The sequence below is a fragment of the Acomys russatus genome, chromosome 19, assembly GCF_903995435.1.
Source record: "Acomys russatus chromosome 19, mAcoRus1.1, whole genome shotgun sequence".
Classification (NCBI taxonomy): Eukaryota; Metazoa; Chordata; class Mammalia; order Rodentia; family Muridae; genus Acomys; species Acomys russatus.
Window position 1 is genome coordinate 13,860,809 of NC_067155.1, and position 20,106 is coordinate 13,880,914.

The 20,106-nt window shown below is 57.9% G+C and overlaps 2 protein-coding genes across 4 annotated transcripts; one reads left to right on the forward strand and one right to left on the reverse strand.

The window, feature by feature from the left end:
- Positions 1-191: 191 nt before the first annotated feature.
- On the forward strand, positions 192-13,790 carry Ercc2 (ERCC excision repair 2, TFIIH core complex helicase subunit). 3 transcript variants are annotated; one of them, XM_051162522.1, is made up of 23 exons: positions 192-227; positions 467-566; positions 4,401-4,478; positions 4,556-4,618; positions 4,758-4,871; positions 6,261-6,377; positions 6,467-6,583; positions 6,828-6,951; positions 7,060-7,156; positions 7,244-7,377; positions 7,457-7,625; positions 8,065-8,183; positions 9,908-9,977; positions 10,054-10,123; positions 10,212-10,313; positions 11,295-11,358; positions 11,712-11,833; positions 12,551-12,643; positions 12,719-12,791; positions 12,938-13,008; positions 13,097-13,240; positions 13,359-13,502; positions 13,645-13,790. In XM_051162522.1, the coding sequence occupies exons 1-23, from the start codon at positions 223-225 to the stop codon at positions 13,735-13,737; spliced, it is 2,283 nt and encodes a 760-aa protein (XP_051018479.1). In that variant the 5' UTR covers positions 192-222; the 3' UTR covers positions 13,738-13,790. The 3 variants fall into 3 exon arrangements, with proteins under 3 accessions (XP_051018479.1, XP_051018481.1, XP_051018480.1); XM_051162523.1 differs by lacking the exon at positions 192-227 and adding an exon at positions 245-263 and having other exon boundaries at positions 13,645-13,771; XM_051162524.1 differs by lacking the exons at positions 13,359-13,502; positions 13,645-13,790 and having other exon boundaries at positions 11,712-11,823.
- Positions 13,791-13,826: 36 nt separating this feature from the next.
- Positions 13,827-19,004, reverse strand: Klc3 (kinesin light chain 3). Its single transcript, XM_051162525.1, has 13 exons — positions 18,869-19,004; positions 18,349-18,614; positions 17,214-17,444; positions 16,667-16,733; positions 16,112-16,331; positions 15,683-15,770; positions 15,494-15,595; positions 15,106-15,279; positions 14,703-14,793; positions 14,582-14,622; positions 14,384-14,490; positions 14,196-14,259; positions 13,827-14,025 (listed from the first exon to the last, which is right to left on the reverse strand). The coding sequence occupies exons 2-13, from the start codon at positions 18,604-18,606 to the stop codon at positions 13,954-13,956; spliced, it is 1,515 nt and encodes a 504-aa protein (XP_051018482.1). The 5' UTR covers positions 18,607-18,614; positions 18,869-19,004; the 3' UTR covers positions 13,827-13,953.
- Between the last annotated feature and the right edge of the window lie 1,102 nt (positions 19,005-20,106).

Here is a 20,106-nt window from a genome sequence, read left to right on the forward strand (position 1 = left end):
CGTTCTGTTTGAAGTCCTCGGCGATCCCCAGCGAGGCCTGGTGCACCGTCTCTTTCCGCTGCCCGCCCTCTCGCCTCCCTGCGCACGCGCCCACCTTCCGATTGGCGGAGTGACGGGCGGACTCAGCCAATGGCGCCGCGAGGAAGGTGGAGCTCTCTGGGCGGACACGCCCCCTCATTGAATATTCAGGAGGCGGGCGAGCGGACGCCGCGGCAAGCCGCCATGAAGTGAGAGGGGTGCCGGGGAGAGCGGTCGGCGTTGCGGTGGGCGATGGGGCGGACGGTTGGCGTCGCCGGGGCCGGGGCCGGGGCCGGGGCCGGGGTGCAGCGCGGAGAGCCTGCGGAGACCCGCCCGGGTGGCTTCGGAGTCCTTGGCGGGGAGACGCCACGGGGGCGGGCGGGCGGGCGGCGCGGAGGCCCGGGCGGCCCGAGAGCACGGGGCACCGACGCTTCGCCGCCGCCGCCAGGCTCAACGTGGACGGGCTCCTGGTCTGCTTCCCGTACGACTACATCTACCCGGAGCAGTTCTCCTACATGCTGGAGCTCAAGCGCACGCTGGACGCCAAGGTGGGTTGGCGAGCGACGCCGCGGGCGGCTGCTCGCTCTCCTAGCACTCGCGGCTGCCGCTGGCTAACGACCTGGTCGGGGGACCTCGGGGCGTTGCAATTCCCCAGCTCCATCCCGGTGACCCAGGCGGGAGCCTCGCAGCGAGTTTGGAGACCAGCCTGAGCTACACAGTGAGACGACCTTGTCTCAACAACAAGGAGAGAAAATAACAGGGCTGGGACTGTAGCCCAGGTGGTAGCGTGCTTGCTACCTAGCTCTCTCTGGGTTCCGTCCCGGCGCCGCGTAAATTGAACGGGACAGTCATTACAGTATGTCTGTAATTCCAGTAGCAGGGCGGGTGAGGAAGAATTGCTCGAGTGTGGGGACTAGCCTGGGTTTCGTAGGGAGTTCCAGGCTAGCTAAGGCTATATGTAGGGAGACTCTGTTTTCAAAGAAATCCACATACTACGGGGAGGGAGGGTTGTACCTCAGTTGGTAGAATGCTTGCCTAGCGTGCCCGAATTCCAACACTGAGCTAACCCCGCGTGAGATGAGGCATTCCTATAACCCCAGCCCGGAGAGGCAGGAGGATCATTGGTAGTTTGCAGCCAGTCTGGGTGAGTTCCAAGCTAGCCAGGGTTATATTGGCAAGACCTTCTTTTAAATATAATAATAGAGCCAGCGCCTGGGGCACACCTGTCATCCCAGCACTCAGGGAGGCAGAGGCAGGCGCAGGCGGATCTCTGTGAGTTGGAGGCCAGCCTGCTCTGCAAAGTGAGTCCAGGGCAGCTAAGGCTACACAGAGAGAAACCCTGTCTCCACAAGCAAAAAGTAAAAGTGATAGAAGCTGACAAGGTGGCTCAGTAGGTGACACGCCCGCTGTACAAGCACAGAGTTAGATTCCAGGAACCCATGTAAAAGTGGAAGGAGAAAACTACCTCTGCAAAGTCGTCCTATGACCTTGACATGTGTACCCACAAACACACATCACTCATTATAATAGTAACCACAGGATTTGATAACAGTTACAAGGCCAAGTCTATAAGGCCCAGTCTTAGGGCGTAGAGACTAGAGTCAGCCTAGATTGGAAACCCAGCTACATGGTCTTCCAGGTGGGCACATTAAACCTCACGCCACAGTTTCCACCCCTGTAAAACGTTGGCTTTCCTTCTCTAGGAAGGGACACTGGAGATGTAGTTTGGTCGGTGTGTGCAGCAGGCAGTGGTTCATTTCCAGTACAGTATAAAACCAGGCCTGGTGATTCACACCTGTGATCCTGGCACTCAGGAAGTGGAGGCAGGAGGACCAAAAAATTCAGATTTATTCTTGGGACCAATAGTGTATTGGGGGCCAGGCATGATGGGACATGCATTTAATTACAAGCACTCCAGAGGCAGGAAGAGCTCTGTGACTTGGTCTACAGCCTGGGCTATATAGAGAGAACCCATTCCATAGAGACAATTGAAACCAACATGCTGCACAAGTTGACCTACGTCCTGCTAAGTCCCAGCCCACTTCCTACTGTTATGAGACAGGGACTCCCTGAGTTGCCCAGACTCACTCTGCAGTCCAGGCCGATGCTGAGCCTAGCAACCCTCCTGCCTTGGGTTCCGGTCTTGAAGAAGAAGAGGAGGAGGAAGAAGAAAAATAACAATGTGTTAGTGGTCATCCTGCGGTACATGAGACTCTGCCTAGAAAGGAGGCGCTGCAGAGGTGGCTCAGTGGTTAAGAAGGTTTGTGATCCTCCAGAGAACCCGAGCTCGCCTGCCTTCCCAGTGCCCACCTCCCACTTCCTCCTCAGCTCCTGCAGGCACCCGTGTACACGCAGCATGCATACATACACATATAAATTAAATTGTTTCCCCGCCCCCCGAGACAGGGTTTCTCTTTCTTTGTGTAGCCTTGGCTGCCCTGGACTCCCTTTGTAGACCAGGCTGTCCTTGAACTCACAGAGATCATAAGTTAATTTTGTTTAAGTTGGAGCTAGTGATTGCCTTCCTCGGTTGTTGTGGTGACTTTGCCATTGCATACATGAAAGGTGGCTGTTTGCAACTCAGGGTGTGTGTGGAGATGTGTGTGTTTGTGCCATTGCATACATGAAAGGAAGCTGTTTGCAACTCAGGGTGGTGTGTGTGTTTGTGCTAGGAATTAAGCCAACATTCTGAGCAAAGAAAGTTCCTACACTTCAAGCTTTATCAGTCATCTTTTTATTTTATTTTTTATCATGAGACAGGGCCTCACTGAGTTGCGCAGACCCACTCTGCAGCCCAGGCTGACACTGATTTAGCAGTCCGGCTTCAGGTCCTTGGGTAGCTTGGGTGACAGGGCTTTGCCAGCCTGACTGGTGTAGACACAAAGAGGCCAATTGGCATGTCCGGAGGTATTCCTGGCAGTCACAGTGGTGGACGGGAGGCGCTGAGTGTGTGGAGGTCAGCGGACATCATGGAGCTAGTTCTTTCCTTTCACGTGTTTGTTTGTTTTTCCAGACATAGTTCTCTGTGTAGCCTTGGCTGTCCTGGACTCACTTTGTAGACCAGGCTGGCCTTGAACTCACAGTGATCCACCTGCTTCTGCCTCGCAAGGCCTGTGCCACCACTACCCTGCTTTAAAAAGATTTTTTTTTAAGGTTTATTTATTCTGTAGCCAATGTTCCGCCTGCATGTGTGCGTGCCCGCCAGAAGAGGGCACCAGATCTCTTAGATGCTTGTGAGCCACCATGTATGTGGTTGCTGGGAATTGAACTGAGCAGCAGGTGCTCTTAACCTCTGAGCTATCTCTCCAGCCTTTTAAAAAGATTTTTTAAAAATTAAATTAACTTACTGTGTGTGTGTGTGTGTGTGTGTGTGTGTGTGTGTGTGTGTGTGTGTGTACATGTATACATACTGGTGTACGTGTCGTGGTGTGCATGTGGAGGGCAGAAGACAACTTCTGAGAGGCAGTTCGGTTCTTCCGTGTATGTCGTGAGGGTGATCAGGCTTGGCCACAGGCGCCTTCTCGCTGGCCCACAGTGTTGTTAGTCCTCAGAGTCTTGCCCTAAGTAAGGCTTACAGAGCAGCTTAGAAGGTCCTGCCCTCTGCTGCTCAGCAAGAGGAACACAGAAAGAGGGCTCAGCCTGTAATCCTAGAACTCAGGAGACGGAGGCAGGAGGATTGCCAAAAGTTCAAAGCCAGCCAGAGGTGCATAACACGTTAATAGGCTAGCCAAGGCTACATAGCAAGATCTTATAGGGAGGAATTAAGACTGAAAATTTAAAACTACCAAAAGGAGAAGTGGACATTGTCATTCCTGGGTCCTTAGGGACTGTCCCACTGCTGTGGGTGCTGTGTGTGACAGTCCCACTGCTGTGTGTGCTGTGTGTGGGTCCTTACGGACAGTCCCACTGCTGTGTGTGCTGTGTGTGGGTCCTTACGGACAGTCCCACTGCTATGTGTACTGTGTGTGGGTCTTTAGGGGCAGTCCCACTGCTGTGTGTGCTGTGTGTGACAGTCCCACTGCTGTGTGGGTCCTTAGGGGCAGTCCCACTGCTGTGTGTGCTATGTGTGGGTCCTTAAGGACAGTCCCACTGCTGTGTGTGCTATGTGTGACAGTCCCACTGCTGTGTGTGTTGTGTTTGGGTCGTTAGGGGCAGTCCCACTGCTGTGTGTGCTGTGTGTGGGCCCTTACGGACAGTCCTGCTGCTGTGTGTGCTGTGTGTGACAGTCCCACTGCTGTGTGTGTTGTGTGTGACAGTCCCACTGCTGTGTGTGTTGCCTTGCTGCTCCCAGGTGGTGGCATGGCATGGAGCAGCAATAAGCCTGTGTTTGTGTGGATGAGGTTCTGAGAGCCTTGCTTGTCTCTTCTGTGCCCTACTTTCAGGGTCATGGAGTCCTGGAGATGCCCTCAGGTACCGGGAAGACTGTGTCCCTGCTGGCCTTGATCGTGGCCTACCAGCGGGTGAGTGGCCTCCTGAGTGCCTGGAATGGTGGGGGTGGGGTGACCTGCGTGGGGCTGAGTTCACTTGTCATCCACAGGCTTATCCCCTGGATGTGACCAAACTTATCTACTGTTCACGGACCGTGCCAGAGATTGAGAAGGTGGGCAGTGTGGATGGACCCCCTGCTCTGTCCCCTCCCCTGGGCCTCAGTGGTCCCCAGTTGCTGCCCTCACTGGCCTGGTGGGCAAGGGCTTGCGCTCGCCCTGAGGCCCCACCCAATGCTCCCGCCGTCTGAGCAGGTCATAGAAGAGCTTCGCAAGCTGCTCAGCTTCTACGAGCAGCAGGAGGGCGAGAAGCTGCCGTTCCTAGGGCTGGCTCTGAGCTCCAGGAAGAACTTGTGCATTCATCCTGAGGTGAGGCCCGCCCCGAGCCCCCCCGCCCCGAGCCCCCGCCCCATCCTTGAGCTGCCCGATACAAGCCCCAGGGTAAACCTTTTGTCATATGAGGTGACTCCCTTCTCACTCGAGATCATGGCTCATCCTTTGTAGGCCTGGTTAGCGCCTGCGTCAAGATGAGAAACTGCTTGCTTACCAATAGGGGCCTCAGAATTTCACTTCACCTTATGGGACAGGTCAAAGTCTAAATGGTAGTTTACTCAAAGTATTGGGTATTTTTGTTTTGATGCAATATAAGTTAATTTCATGGTAGCCTCAGGTCCCAGCTCACAGTATGCATTACAGTATTCAGGTATTCCAAAACCACCACATCCGTAACCAAAAACACTGCTGAGCCCAGTGCTTTCAGAGAAGGACTAGTCAGGATTTTTGCTTTATGTCTAGAGGTTTTGCTTCTTTTTTAGAGAGAAATTTAGGCTTTTAAAAATTTTGTCTTTTAATTTTATGTGTATTGGTGTTTTGACGGCATGTATGTCTGTGTGAGGGCATCAGATCCCTTGGAATGGGAGTGAGCTGCCACATGGGGTGCTAGGAATTGAACCCAGGTCCTCTGGAAGAGCAGCTAGTACTCACAGCCCCTGAGCCATCTCTCCAGCCCCTAGGCTTTTTTATTTTTTTTAAAGTGTGTGTGTGTGTGTGTGTGTGTGTGTGTGTGTGTGTGTGTGTGTGTGTGTGTGTGTGTAGTGGAGGCGTGCACTCGTGGAGGTCAGAGGACAGCTCGAGGGAATCTGTTCTCTCCTTTCACTGTGTGGGTCCCGGGGACTGGATTGAGGCTGCCCGGCTCGGCAGCAGGGAGGCTTGTGTTGTGGCATAGCTTGCCCCTGGGACTGGGTGTGCTGGCGGGCTCTTGGCCTCCACAGAGACAACGCCACACTTCATTGTGCGGCAGGGCCTCGGTAAGCTGGCCTAGGCTGGCCTGAGCCTGCAGTCCGCACACTTCGTCAGTCCGAGGTACTGGGGTTGCAGGCACGTGCTGCCCTGCCCAGCTCTAGTGGTAGTTTAGCAGTGCTCCTCGGCCCTGCAGTAAGTCCTTTTAGCAAATAGCAAATCAGCCAAGCGTGTTTGCACACACCTTTAATCCCAGCACTGGGGAGGCAGAGGCAGGCGGATCTCCTTGAGTTCGAGGCCAGCCTGGTCTACAAAGTGAGTCCAGGACAGCCAAGGCTACACAGAGAAACCCTGTCTCGAAAAACAAAAAAACCAAACAAACAAATACCTAGCAAATCAGGTGAAGGTTCTCATTGGCCCCAAACCCCCAGCTGACATGCTGTTCCTGGCGTCTTGAGTTTGGAGACCCAGGTGTGTACCACCTCCTATCCTGTTTTAAGTTGTCCCTTAATTCCCCAGGTGACACCACTGCGCTTTGGGAAGGAAGTCGACGGGAAGTGTCACAGCCTCACAGCGTCATATGTGCGGGCACAGTACCAGCAGGATGCCAGCCTGCCGCACTGCCGCTTCTATGAGGTGCAGGGGAGGGCCCGGGCCAGGGGAGGGGGACCAGAGGCACTGCATGCAGCTCTCTCTGACCTTGCTACCCTCTGGCCTTGCCCCAGGAGTTTGACGCCCATGGACGCCAAGTGCCCCTCCCTGCGGGCATCTACAACCTGGACGACCTGAAGGCCTTGGGGCAGCGGCAGGGCTGGTGCCCCTACTTCCTGGCTCGCTATTCGGTGAAGAACTGTTTTGTTTTCTTATGAAACAGGATCAGTTCATAGCCCAAGCTGCCCTCAAACTTGGAATGAGCCTGCCTCAGGGCCTGTCTTGTCGGCCCATCTGTCTGCTTGCCTCTGGACTCTGTTGTATCTGCTGTGTCTTGGGTGGTCCTGTCTGTCGTTCCTGCTGTGTCTGTGGACGTGGGAAGGGAGGTGTGGCGGGGCAGCAGGGCCGCAGCCGACCTTCCCCTCTGTGTGCCAGATCTTGCATGCCAACGTGGTGGTTTATAGCTACCACTACCTCCTGGACCCCAAGATTGCAGACCTGGTGTCCAAAGAGCTGGCCCGCAAGGCCGTCGTGGTCTTTGATGAAGCCCACAACATCGGTGAGGAGGTGGTGAGGAGGATGCCAGGGCCGTGCGGACAGTGGGAGCCCGCCGTCTGCGCTCCCCTCCCCGCCCGGCTTGAGCTCAGCTCTCTCCGCCTTCCCCTAGACAATGTCTGCATCGACTCCATGAGTGTCAACCTCACCCGCAGGACTCTGGACCGCTGCCAGAGCAACTTAGACACCCTGCAGAAGACCGTGCTCAGGTGCGCTCTCTGCTCCCTGTGTGCGGTGTGTGCCTCAGTGGCCCTGGACACCTGCCCCATCCAGCTCCCACCCCACTTCCCCCTCAGGATCAAGGAGACGGATGAGCAGCGGCTGCGGGATGAGTACCGGCGCCTGGTGGAGGGGCTGCGGGAGGCCAGCGTGGCCAGGGAAACGGATGCCCACCTGGCCAACCCTGTGTTGCCCAATGAGGTGCTGCAAGGTGAGCTGTGCCCCTCCCTGTTCCCTGGCTCTGCCCCTCGCACGCCCCTCCTGTAGCAGCTGACTCAGTCTCCCTGCAGAGGCCGTGCCAGGCTCCATCCGCACTGCTGAGCACTTCCTGGGCTTCCTGCGGCGGTTGCTGGAGTATGTCAAGTGGCGGCTGCGTGTGCAGCATGTGGTGCAGGAGAGTCCACCTGCCTTCCTGAGCGGCCTGGCCCAGCGCGTGTGCATCCAGCGCAAGCCCCTCAGGTGCGGCTCCGTGGGGGCCACGGGTCCAGGCCTTGTTGCTGGTGATAAGGGGGTCTGGACCATAGACAGGTCAGAGCTGGCTGTGGAGGGAGCCCATGAGACTGAGGTGGAGTTGTTCTTGGCAGTGAGTGCTGCAGGCCTACCTGGTGCTCCCACACCTCGTGTCTGGGGGGTGAGGGTGCGTGCAGGTCACGGCGTTTGTAAGCCTGGGAAAGTGTGTGGCTATTGTTTGAGCGTGGGGTCTATGACACTGGCTGAGGGCCTGCTTGGCCGGATTTTGCATATGAGCAATGAGCCTTAGCATCATGTAATCGCCTTGTGCTTCAGCCTGGAATGGTAGCTCTGGGTGTCTCACACAGTGTTGGGACCTTCTGGCCTCAATGCCCAGTGCCCAGGGAAACACGTGGCCAAGAGTCAGCCTGACCTCATCACTTCCCAGGTTCTGTGCTGAGCGCCTCCGCTCCCTGCTGCACACCCTGGAGATCGCTGACCTGGCTGATTTCTCCCCGCTCACACTCCTTGCTAACTTCGCCACTCTGGTCAGCACTTATGCCAAGGGTAAGCTCCCCTTTCTCTCTACTGGGCCCTGACAGCAGGATTGGAGGGCCCAGCCACATCAGGTGGCGTATTAGCAGGGGGTCGGGAATTCGAGCTGTTTGGAAGGCCCTGGGCAGCTGTACAAAGTTCCTGAGTGATGAAGCCACATGTTCAGAGGCTGCAGAGTGGAGAAAGTGAGTGGGCAGTGGTGGGACACTGACCAGGGAATGCTGTGGTCGCCTCACCTTTGGCAGGGTTAGGAGCCCTCGTGTGTAGCTGAGGGCACTGGGGCCCATGGCAGGTTCCAGCAAGGGCTGTGCTTGGTTCATCTAGCAGGGAGAGGGGATCCTAGACGGTGGGGACAGGAAAGGGAGCTTGGGAGAAAGAGGCCAGGGTGTAGAGCATGGCGCTGGGCATAAGAGGGAGAGCGTATCGGCTGATGCAGGGAGGCCTGCCTTGCAGGAGGACATTCTGGAGGCTTTGCTTAGTCCTTCTGTGTTGTGACAACCCACCTTCCCGCCCCCACCAGCTTTACACTGTGTTTTCAAGCTTATCCCTGGGGATTACCACGGTAGCCAGGAAACCAGGTCAGCTGGCATCCTGCAGCTGGGGCAGCCTCAAAAGGAGGGTATCCCCCCAGCAGCCCCACCCCAGGGCTGTCAGCAGCTGTCGCTTCCCTCTGCTTTCAGCCCTCACCTGGCGCTGCTCTTGGCCTTTGTTGTGCTCCTTCCCCCCACCCCGTTCCCTGCACCCCAGTCACTTGCCTGGGTCCTTTAGCTCCCAGAAGTCAACCCCCCACACCCCTGTGCTGGGCCTGCCCCTCCTCTACCCCAGCTGTGTCTCTGATCATTGCCCTGATAGCTGTCTCCTCCAGCACAACGAGAGCCCTGTGGGTGGGACCGAGGCTGTGTCGGTCACTGCTGTGTCCTTGGCGAAGGCTGGACACACAGGACCTGATCACGTTTTGCCAAGTGAAACAGAGTCAATGAATGTATTCGTTTGTTCAGTTGGCAAGTGAGCCAGGCCAGGCACTGTGGAAGCAACAGGAAATGGAAACAGCCTCGTTCTCCTCTCCCAGGAGTCACGGCCTCAGGGAGAGCTAGGAGCAGAGATGATTCCAGAAGGTGACACTAGGAAGTGTGGTGGCTGCAAGGAGCAGTAGCACCAGCCTCCCAGGGTGTCTCTGGGGCAGCGGCTCAGACGACCAAATATGCCCTGGAGGGTGACTGACCCAGCAGCTAGGACGCAGGGTCTGTGGGCACACTTCTGGGTCGTGGCGGGTGTGGAAACTAGCCAGCTTAGGGTTCTACGGCATGTCCTTGCTGCTGTGTGGGGAGCAGGGGTGGCAGAGGCCGGAGGGCAGGCCGCCTAGGGAAGGGCAGGCCTCTCTGCAGGACCTTGCAGCAGAGCCAGCCACTGCTCCCTCCACTTTTCACCTGAGCAGCTGCACAGCCCAGCCATGCAGAAGTGGGCGCCTGGTTCCACACTAAGATGGAGAGTGTCTGGGGTGACGCAGCAGGCCGGGGTGGTAGGCTCACCATGGAGAGTCTGGGGTGACGCAGCAGGCCGGAGTGGTGGGCTCACTATGGAGGGTGTCTGGGGTGACGCAGCAGGCCGGGGTGGTAGGCTCACCATGGAGGGTGTCTGGGGTGACACAGTAGGCCGGGGTGGTAGGCTCACTATGGAGGGTGTCTGGGGTGACGCAGCAGGCTGGGGTGGTAGGCTCACCAGCACCCCCCCACCAGGCTTCACCATTATCATCGAGCCCTTTGACGACAGGACCCCCAGCATCGCCAACCCAATTCTGCACTTCAGGTGAAATGCACCCGTGTGGGATGGGACAGGCTCGACCCCACACTCTGCCCTATGTGACCACTGTGTTGTCCCACAGCTGTATGGACGCCTCCTTGGCCATCAAGCCTGTGTTTGAGCGTTTTCAGTCTGTCATCATCACCTCTGGGGTGAGGACTCTATGCTGCTCCTCCATGGGGGATCCTGGTCCCTGTCCCTGTCCCGTCCTACTGAGGTCTCCCTTGCTGTCTGTTGCAGACACTGTCCCCACTGGACATCTACCCCAAGATCCTGGACTTCCACCCTGTCACCATGGCAACCTTCACCATGACACTGGCCCGAGTCTGCCTCTGCCCAATGGTGAGTGGGTGGGGCAGGTGGGGCTACCTGCCCCCTGGCTCCTACCCCCCTGGCTACCTACACAGCCGGCTGCTCAGCTGAGGCACGGCTTGGTAGGTACACCAAGCCATTGAGCGGCACCTGTACTGGAGGGCCCCTTCCCAGTGACCAGGCCATAGTGCTGAGAGTGTGTGCAAAGTGCATGCTGGTGCAGCGCAGGCCTGGACAGGTGGTGCTTGGTCAGGGTGGCTTTGGTGCGTTTCACCCAGCTGAGACTTGGGTGATGAGCTTCCTTGTGAAGCCTGGGGCAGAGCTGTCCCCTCAGGCTCCTGGCCTCTGCTGCTCCATGCAGCCAAGGGTGGCTGGGAATGCTTCCTGGCACAAGATCAGAAAACCTTATGGGGGAGCGGAAACTTTGTCGGAGGGTGGGTGGGGTTAGAGTGTTGTTTTTAGAACTGTAGGTTTTGGAACATTCCCTCTGACCACTGGCATGGTAGACTGGGGAGGGTTGCTAATTGGGTGTGTGCTATGGGTGACCTGTGTCTGGAACTGCTTAAGGCTGGAGTGTAGCCTTACTTGGAAGCACAGAGGGGCCGGGCCCTTCCCCGGGGCTTGTTGCAGGTGGCTGATGGTTGAGCTCCAGGCATTTGCCTCAGTTGTGCTAACCACAGGCTTAGGACCGTCGATTCCATTGTCTCCATAAGGTTTTCCTTGAGCCCTGGCTGTATTTGGCACAGTGCTTGCCTAGCATGTACCAGGCCCTGGCTTCCATGCCCAGAAGTACATAGGCGTCGTGTGGTGATACAGAACTCGGGAAAGGAGCAGGAGCCCAGTATCACCTGGGCTACACAGAACTTCAGGAGGTTGGGGAACCTGGGCTTGGGAGGATGGATAGCCTCAGGGAGGCTACTCATCTAAGCCCAGCCTGGGCCACCTGAGATACCATCTCAACAAAGAGGGCATCGGCTGTCAGTCACATTGCCCTCACCCTGGCTCTTCCAGATCATTGGCCGTGGTAATGACCAGGTGGCTATCAGCTCCAAATTTGAGACAAGAGAAGATATTGGTGAGTCACCCATGGGCTCGGCCAGGGTGGGTCTCAGGTGGCCCAGGATTTGCTGCCGTAGCAGGGCCCCAGCCTGTGGCAACCACTGACCTCCTTCTCAACCTCAGTGCACCCACTGTCTCTTCACTTGGGGCTCTGAACCACCAGGCCCATAAATGAACCTCAGCATATAGCATAGGGCCCTTAGGACACTGGGCACGTGTCTCCTGCACTGTGACGTTATCCGGCCTTGCTGAACCTCAGAGGGTGGGGGATAGCCGCCTAATATGCTTGGGAGGTAAATTGGGGGTATGGGCAGGTGGCCTCAGTGGGAGCCAGGAGAGGATCTTATCTCTGACCTCCCCTCTCCCTAGCTGTAATCCGCAACTATGGCAACCTCCTGCTGGAGATGTCTGCTGTGGTCCCCGATGGCATCGTGGCCTTCTTTACCAGCTACCAATACATGGAAAGCACTGTGGCCTCCTGGTATGAGCAGGTACACTTGGCCACCCTGCCAGACTCTCAGCTCTGCTGTTCCTGTGGGGCTTCACTGTTTCCAGTGGTGACAGTGCCGACAGCACCCCCGCCCATCCCCACCAGCGAGCACCACCCTACCTTTGGGGCTCATGGGCTGTGCTGCTCTTGGGGTTACCACAAACTACATCCCCAGCAAGCAGGCTTGTGCTTGAGTTTAAGGTTCCAAAGAGTTAGGCTGGACCAGGAGCTCTCATCCATGCGTGGATGAGCCGTGGGATTCTTGGCCCTTCTGTCCTGTGTCTGCAGTGAGCTCAGCTTTCAGGCCTGTGCTGGAATGGCACTGTAGGCTATGGGTGTGTCCAGGCCGGGTACCTAGTCAGGACTCCCCAGCGAGGGAGGAGCTGCCGGGTTAGTTAAGTGGTAGACCAGTTGATCCCTAGTGCCTCACAGAGTTCATCTTTTCCAAATAAGCTCCCACACTCAGCATTTTGGTAGAGCTTGCTCACTGGGCTGCGCAGTAACCCCAAGTCAGTCCTGGTGTGCTGCCTCATTTGGTGAGCCCCTCCTTCACCACTGCAGAGACACACTTGATCTCTGGACAACCTTCCTGGGTGGTGATGGTCTCCCCACTTTTGACTGCTTGATGAGGTTGGATCTTGTGGGAGACCGCAGCAGTGAAGCTGGACGCAGAGTGCTTGGCCCCGTGGCCAGTGCCCTGACCTCCCTGTCCCCCCAGGGCATCCTTGAAAACATCCAGAGGAACAAGCTGCTTTTCATTGAGACCCAGGATGGGGCCGAGACCAGTGTGGCCCTGGAGAAGTACCAAGAGGTGGGTGCTGGGGCGGCGGGGAAATGCCAGCAGGTGAGTGGGAGGGCTGAGGAGTGACTGCCTCTGCCTCCCTAGGCCTGCGAGAATGGCCGAGGGGCCATTCTGCTCTCGGTGGCTCGGGGCAAAGTGTCAGAAGGAATTGACTTTGGTGAGTAGACCTGGCTCTTAGCCCAGTGGCTTACCCACCCTTCCCATACTGCTCCCTTGGGGACCGCTGGCCATACCCTAGGGCCACCGTAAGCACACACCTCAGCACCCTTCCAGGATACACTGTAACCCTGCTGTCCTCCCCAGTGCACCACTATGGTCGGGCTGTGATCATGTTTGGCGTCCCCTATGTCTACACCCAGAGCCGAATTCTCAAGGTAAGTGGGGGAGGCTGTGGTGTGGGGAGGGGGCGGGTCTTGTGTGGGGGAAGGGCAGGCTCTGCAGCTTAGCCTCCTCATCCCCCAGGCCCGGCTAGAGTACCTGCGGGACCAGTTCCAGATCCGCGAGAATGACTTCCTCACCTTTGATGCCATGCGCCACGCAGCCCAGTGTGTGGGTCGCGCCATCAGGGGCAAGACAGACTACGGTCTCATGGTCTTTGCTGACAAGGTAGGGGCCGTGGGCACCCCAGCCTAGCTGCTCCCACTTCCTCACAGGGTACAGAGTGGTGTCCAGCCTGTGCTCACACCTGGGGTTTGATGCCCTCCCTTCCCTCCTCGCCTCACAGCGGTTTGCTCGGGCTGACAAACGTGGGAAGCTGCCTCGATGGATCCAGGAGCACCTGACTGACTCCAACCTCAACCTGACGGTGGATGAGGGTGTGCAGGTCGCCAAGTACTTCCTGCGGCAGATGGCGCAGCCCTTCCACCGGGTAAACACTGGCCCCTTAACCCTCCTCCCATGTGCACGCTCTTCCTTCCTAGTGTGGCTGTGCACTCCAGCCACAGGGCGCTCTGGGCCTTTTGGATGTGTGTAAGCTGACAGACACCCTGTCTTTACCTCTGTCCCTACAGGAGGACCAGCTGGGCCTGTCGCTGCTCAGTCTGGAGCAGCTGCAGTCAGAGGAGACACTACGGCGGGTTGAACAGATCGCACAGCAGCTCTGAACACACAGCTGTGGGGTGACGCCTGTGGCCCCCCAGGAAGCATTCACTGGAAGGCCCCAGGACCCTCGGGCAACACCTAGTACCAGTGTACAGCCTTTAATTGCAGGGAGGAAAGCGGATCCCGATCCACAGGTGCCGCCCAGCCAGGGCGCAGGATGACCACCCACCCACCCTTCCCTGGTCCCTGAGAAGCTGCGGCCACTGCAGCCAGTCCACTTAGCGTGGGCTCAGATCCTGTGTGCTGGCGCTGAGGGTCCGAGGGGCCTCACTCAGGTGCCGGGTTGAGAGCTGGGGACAGGCACGAGAGTGGTTGGAGTTCTCTTCCAGGTGAACCTGGGGTCGTTTCAGTCTGCTACCCACCCACTCACCCCTATCTTGGGTCCCCAGGAGGAAGCGCCCACCTTTCCTGTCTTGCTGAGCCTGCCAGCAGCACCCTCCTCCATCACTGGCCCCCTCACCTGCATCCTGGCGGCCCTTGACCCATCCACGTTCAGCATATTGAGTGACATGGCTCTCTTCATCCTTTGAAGGAGCCCAGGACAGCAGTGAGTCAGGGAAGGACTACAGGGCTCTGGCTCTGACTGGTGTCACAGAGATAGATGCCCCGGAAGTGCTTGACTGACTGCCGACCTCACCCAGCACTCACCCTGCAGCCCCTGCCATGCTCTCGCCTCGGAGGCGGGAGACCAGCTTCTCGCTTCCCCGCCGGATGGACTCTCGGAGCTTGGAGAAGGAGCTGCTCCTACGTAGGACCTAGGGAGGGAGGCCACAGTGACATGTGGGGACATGGTGGGGGCCCAACCCAGACCAGGCCCAACAAGAACCTGAGGCGGAGCCTGCTTACTTGCTGCTGTGCGTCACCAGCTGTGCCTGCATGGGGGGCTCCTGTGGGATAGAAGGGGTGTGGGGGGGGGTGAGGGGCAGCACACAGTAGGGTGGGCAGGGGGCAAGGGGCGTGGGCTCACCAAGTGGGGCGGGCAGGGCCTCCTGGCTGAGGATCTCCTTGTACAGCTCCTCTGCCTGCTGGTACTTGTTCTGTTTCAGGTAGGCCGAGGCCTGCGGGGCAGGGCGTGGGCATCTTGTTGAGGCCTGGGAACTTCTCAGACCTGCCTGCCTTCCCCAGCATCCTGCCTCAGCTTACTTCAGTGCAGAGCCACCATCTAGAGATCAGGCTGCCTGTTCCACCTCTGTGCCTCAGTCTCCTACCTCAGTGGGTGAAGTGTAAGGGGGTGCCCACTGTGACCACAGTAAAGCCTGGCATGGGGTTCTGTGCACTGAGGTTTGTGTCTGTGTTCTGTACTGAAGGAGCTGCAGGGGCTGGGGTCCCTGCCCACAGTTCCCCCAGGACAAGGCCTGCTTGCACCTCACCAGGTTGTTCTTGGTCTTGGCCACATTGGGGTCATGTGGTCCCCCAAGGGCCTCGTAGATGCTCAGCGCCCGGGCGTAGTGCCGCTCCACATCCTGAAACTTGCCCTGGTTCTGGCACAACAGCGCCAGATTGTTGAGCTGCTTGGCCACGTCGGGGTGGTCGGCACCCAGGACCTAGGGTATGGGGATGAGTGAGGCCAAAGGACACAGGGTCCAGCCAATCAGCTTAGAGCTGTGAGGTGGGTCAGGGGTCAAGTCAGGATTACACTGTAAGCTCATGGGGTGGTGGGTCACAGAGTTGGGTGCTCCAGGCTCAAATGAGCACCAAATGCAAGCAACACCAGGTATTATGGCTTGAGGTGCCATTGATAGGGCAAAGGGCTGGCACCTTCTCCCGGATCTCCAGGGCACGCTGGCACAGGGGCTCTGCCTCCCGGTAACGGCCACGTTTCCCATAGAGGACAGCCAGGTTGTTGAGGGTGGCAGCCACCTGCAGGGGGGAGGTTAACAGAGGATGAGGGCTCTGCAGCCCCCACCCCCTGCAAATCCCAACATCCCTCCTTGGATTGCTGCTCACTGCAGGGTGTTCTGGACCCAGCGTCTGCTCCCTGATGTGCAGGGCATCATGAAGGAGGTCTGTGGCCTCTTTGTACTTGTTCTGGTCCCTGCAGAATACGATGGAAGGCTGGGTGAAGCCAGGGTCTGGCTGGACTGAGCCAGGAACGACCAGCGTCCTTCAGGGGTCCCACGCCTCCCAAGGCCTCAATCTCTGGGTCCCTCACACTAACTGTCAAGCATTAGGTCCCATGTCCCTTACCCACCCTGATGGCCAAACTCTGGACTCTGGCTCTCACTGCCGCTCTAGGGTCCTTTCATTTTCCCATCTCCTCAATCTGTTCCCACCCCAGGTGCTTTGTCAGGGAATTACCAGTGTCTCCCCTCAGGACTCCCCCTGCACCACCCCACTACCACAGGGGGTGCCAGCCCAGTCAGCCGCAACCCTCACCTGTACACAAGTGCCAGGATGTTGAGCATAGTGGCCACATCAGGGTGGCAGTGGCCCGAGCTCCGTTCCAGGTCCTCCAAGGCCTGGCGGCATAGGGGGACTGCCACCTCGTAGCGGCCCTGGCCAGCGTACTGGATCACCAGGTTGTGCAGGGTCCGTAGGCGAGCCGGGATCTCATAGCCACCCTGCTGTGCTGCTGCGGCTCCTGCTGCCTCAGGACCTGGCAGGGGCAGTGTGGGGGTCACCCGCTGTGGGCCTCAGCCTGTACCCCACAGCACTTCAGCCTGGTGCTGACATTAGGCATGGATGGATTTTAGGAATCTAACTGGCAGACAGGATGCTCGGTGCCAGGACCGAGCCTGCCTAGATCATAGCCTGCCTGACTTCCAACTTCCTACATCGCACCTGTTTCATCTTCCAGACCCTGCCCTCCTCCCCTCTGTGCCAGGCTCAGAGGCCTTGGCATCCCTCAGGGCAAGGCTCCCGCCCCAGGCTTAGCCTGTAGCCCTGGGTGGTTACCCTCTGATACAGTGCCCAGGGCTCCCACACACCCACCTTTGCTTTCCTCTTCACTGGGGAACAGAGAAGCCAGGCTGTCTCGCCGAGGTGGGGACTCGGGCCTCTGCAGGGAACAGGAAAGAGTAATTCCAAGAATGGCAAGTGTTGGAGGCCCTGAAGCTACATCAGACCTGCCTGAGTAGCCTTCTGTTGTTTAGGGCAAGGACTTACCATGTAGACCAGGCTGGCCTAGAACTCACAGAGGTACCCCCTCCCCGACTTACCTCTGCCTCCAGAGTGCTGGGATTAAAGGCCTGTCATCAAAGTCCTGGCTACATTTATAAGAGTCTCTCTATGTAGCCCAGGATGGCCTGGGACTCAAACGCTATCCCCCAGCCATAGTTTGGTGTGGGTCAGGAGCCTTAGAGGTTTTGGTGAGCTATGGAAGACCTGGGGGCTCAAGGGAGCGTTGAGGGGACTTTGGATGTGAGGATTTGGGGACCCCAGATGTGCTTAAAGGGCTATGGAGTCCTAAGACAGGCCTGAGGACACGCAGGGGCTCTGTGACGGGCTATGTACCCCCTCTTCACCCTGCCCCTGGTACCTGACTCTCCTCAGGCGGGTCGTACTGCCGCAGCTGCCCTAGGAACTGGAGGTGGCTCTTCTCCTCCTCCAGCTGGGCCACAGCCTCCTCGCTGGCCCGCAGCCGCCTCTGCGTCTCCTCCAGCTCCTCTCGAAGCCATGTGTTCTCCTGGGCTAGCCTCCGCGCCTGTGCCCGTAGCCTCTGCTTCTCGGCCTCTAACACACCCACGTGTGCGGAGAGTGCCAGCAGCACCTGCAAAGCACTGGGACTATGAGTAGGAGTGGGTGCACCCCACTGAGAACCCCTACCCCAGCCCAGGCTTTGCATCAGGCCAGATACAGGTTCCCCCAAATTCTGAAGATACCCCACCATGTGGCTCTGACGATTTTACCTAAATTATGCATAGGGTTAATTCCTATTCCATCTACGTAACCCTGCACCTGCCTAAAACCTGTGAACAAATGTGTGGCTCAGTGGTAGAGCCCCTGCCTAGAATCCCCCAGTGAGGGGCTGGGGGCGTGGCTCAGTGGTAGAGCCCCTGCCTAGAATCCCCCAGGGAGGGGCTGGGGGCGTGGCTCAGTGGTAGAGCCCCTGCCTAGAATCCCCCAAGGAGGGGCTGGGGGCGTGGCTCAGTGGGAGAGCCCCTGCCTAGAATCCCCCAAGGAGGGGCTGGGGGCGTGGCTCAGTGGGAGAGCCCCTGCCTAGAATCCCCCAGGGAGGGGCTGGGGGCGTGGCTCAGTGGGAGAGCCCCTGCCTAGAATCCCCCAGGGAGGGGCTGGGGGCGTGGCTCAGTGGGAGAGCCCCTGCCTAGAATCCCCCAGGGAGGGGCTGGGGGCGTGGCTCAGTGGTAGAGCCCCTGCCTAGAATCCCCCAGGTAGGGGCTGGGGGCGTGGCTCAGTGGTAGAGCCCTGCCTACCATAAGTATAATCCTTGGTTCCGTTCATAATGACAACCCCAAACTCAGGAGAATCACATCTGGCACTCACAAAATCTCATCCCTAATGCTTCCTAGGGATGCAATGTCTAACCCGTAGTCCCTCCTTCCAGGCCTGGCTCCTTTAGCCTCTTCTTATCTGTATACCTCCTCCCCTGCATCCCCAAGCCTCCCTAACCAGGCCGCGCGCACACCACTACTCATCCCCCTGTCCCCACATACCTGGGCCTCACCCAGCCCCAGCTCGATGGCCTCCAGTGAGTGGCTCACCACCTGCTGCTTTTCTTCCAACAGCTCCACACCAACCACAGGACCCGGGCCAGCCAGCACCTCTGCCAAGTGCCCAGCCAGACTGTGGTGCTCAGCCCGCAGGGCCTCCAGTCCCTGGACTACCTGCCGCGTCTGCCGCACCAGCTCCTCCGGGTTCAGGCGCTCGGTGCCCAGCCCTGTGCTTCCAGGGGCTGCTACCTGCACAGACATTGCTGCTCCTGGGGGTGGGGGTGGGGGGACAGTGAGGTTGAGAGAGTCACCATCTGGGCCAGGCAGACTCACAGCCTCTCTTTGGTCTAGCCATCACCCCCTGTCCACCCAGCTAGCTCTCAGCCCAAGCCCTTTCCATCCTGGGCAGCCTTGGTCGTCTGGGACTGTCTACCTTTGGAAACCCAGGCCTCTGCCCTGAGGACAATTCTAAACTGTAGCTTCAGCCAAGAGTGCCCCCTCCACCCCACTGCACTCTGCTCACCTGGCCCAGTACCCCCCACCCAGGTCCCCAGACACAGACACCCCAGCTCGGAGCTCCCAGCCTGCTGAGCGCCCTGGGACCGGAGGTGCCACCTCTACCAGGCTGGGGAGGGCGGAGCATGTGGAGGCGGCAGGCTCCCCGGTGAGCTCATTCTTAGGGTGTTTTTGTCAGGAACCAGTCAGGCCACTGGGGGGGGGGGTGAGCAGAGGGGAGGGATGAGGGATGGAGTCCTGAAAGCAGACAAGTAGAGCAAAGGGCTGGTGATGGGTGGCGTGGGGGTGTCCAAGAGGGTTGAATGTCGGCTCCCCAGCTTGGCAAGACCTTGGGGGGTAGGTAGGAGGCAGTGGCCATGTGACACCTCTGCACTGGTGAGGGCCAGGGGGTCCCCCAAGTGGAGCTTAAATGTGGGCAACCAACTCAGAGGCTTAGATACACACGGCCCAGACACACCTCAGCAAATGCACACAAAGTTCCCATTCTGTTTAGCTATCTTTTTTTTCAGTCTTTTTTGTTTTTGTTTGTTTTGTTTTTTTGAGATAGGGTTTCTCTGTGTAGCCCTGGCTGTCCTGGAACTGGCTCTGGCTTCGAACTTACTGAAATCCATCTGACTCTGCCTCCCAAGAGCTGGGATTTACACACACACACACACACACACACACACACACACACACACACACACACACACACACACACACACACACACACACACACACACACGCCATGCAGGATCTTACTAGGTACCCCAGGCAGGCTTAGAAGTCACAGCAATCCTCCTGTCTCCGCCTTCAGAGTGCTGAGACGAGAGATATGTGCCACCTGCTAGCCTTCATAAAAATGTTTTTAATTAACTTCTTGAGATTGGGTCTCATGTGTCTTGACTGGCCATGACCTTGCTATGTAGTTAAGGATGACCCCAAGCAACACACACCACGACACTCAATTTATGGGGTGCTGGAGGGTGAACCCTGGCTGTGGGCGTGCTAGACAAGCACTCTTAGCAACCCAGCCCCCGCTCAGGTCCTTCTTAAAGACCCAGTGGTAGACAGACTCCCATCCCACACACAGCTCAACACACGCACTCCCTCCCTCCCTTCCCACACCCCTGCATGCTCTCTAAACAAACAGGAACACATGTATTGCCTCATGAGAAATAAAACCTGAAGCTGGGTGTGGTGCCACAGGGAGCACTCAGCAGGCAGGCAGATCTCCGTGAGTTCAGGGCCACCCTGGTCTACAAA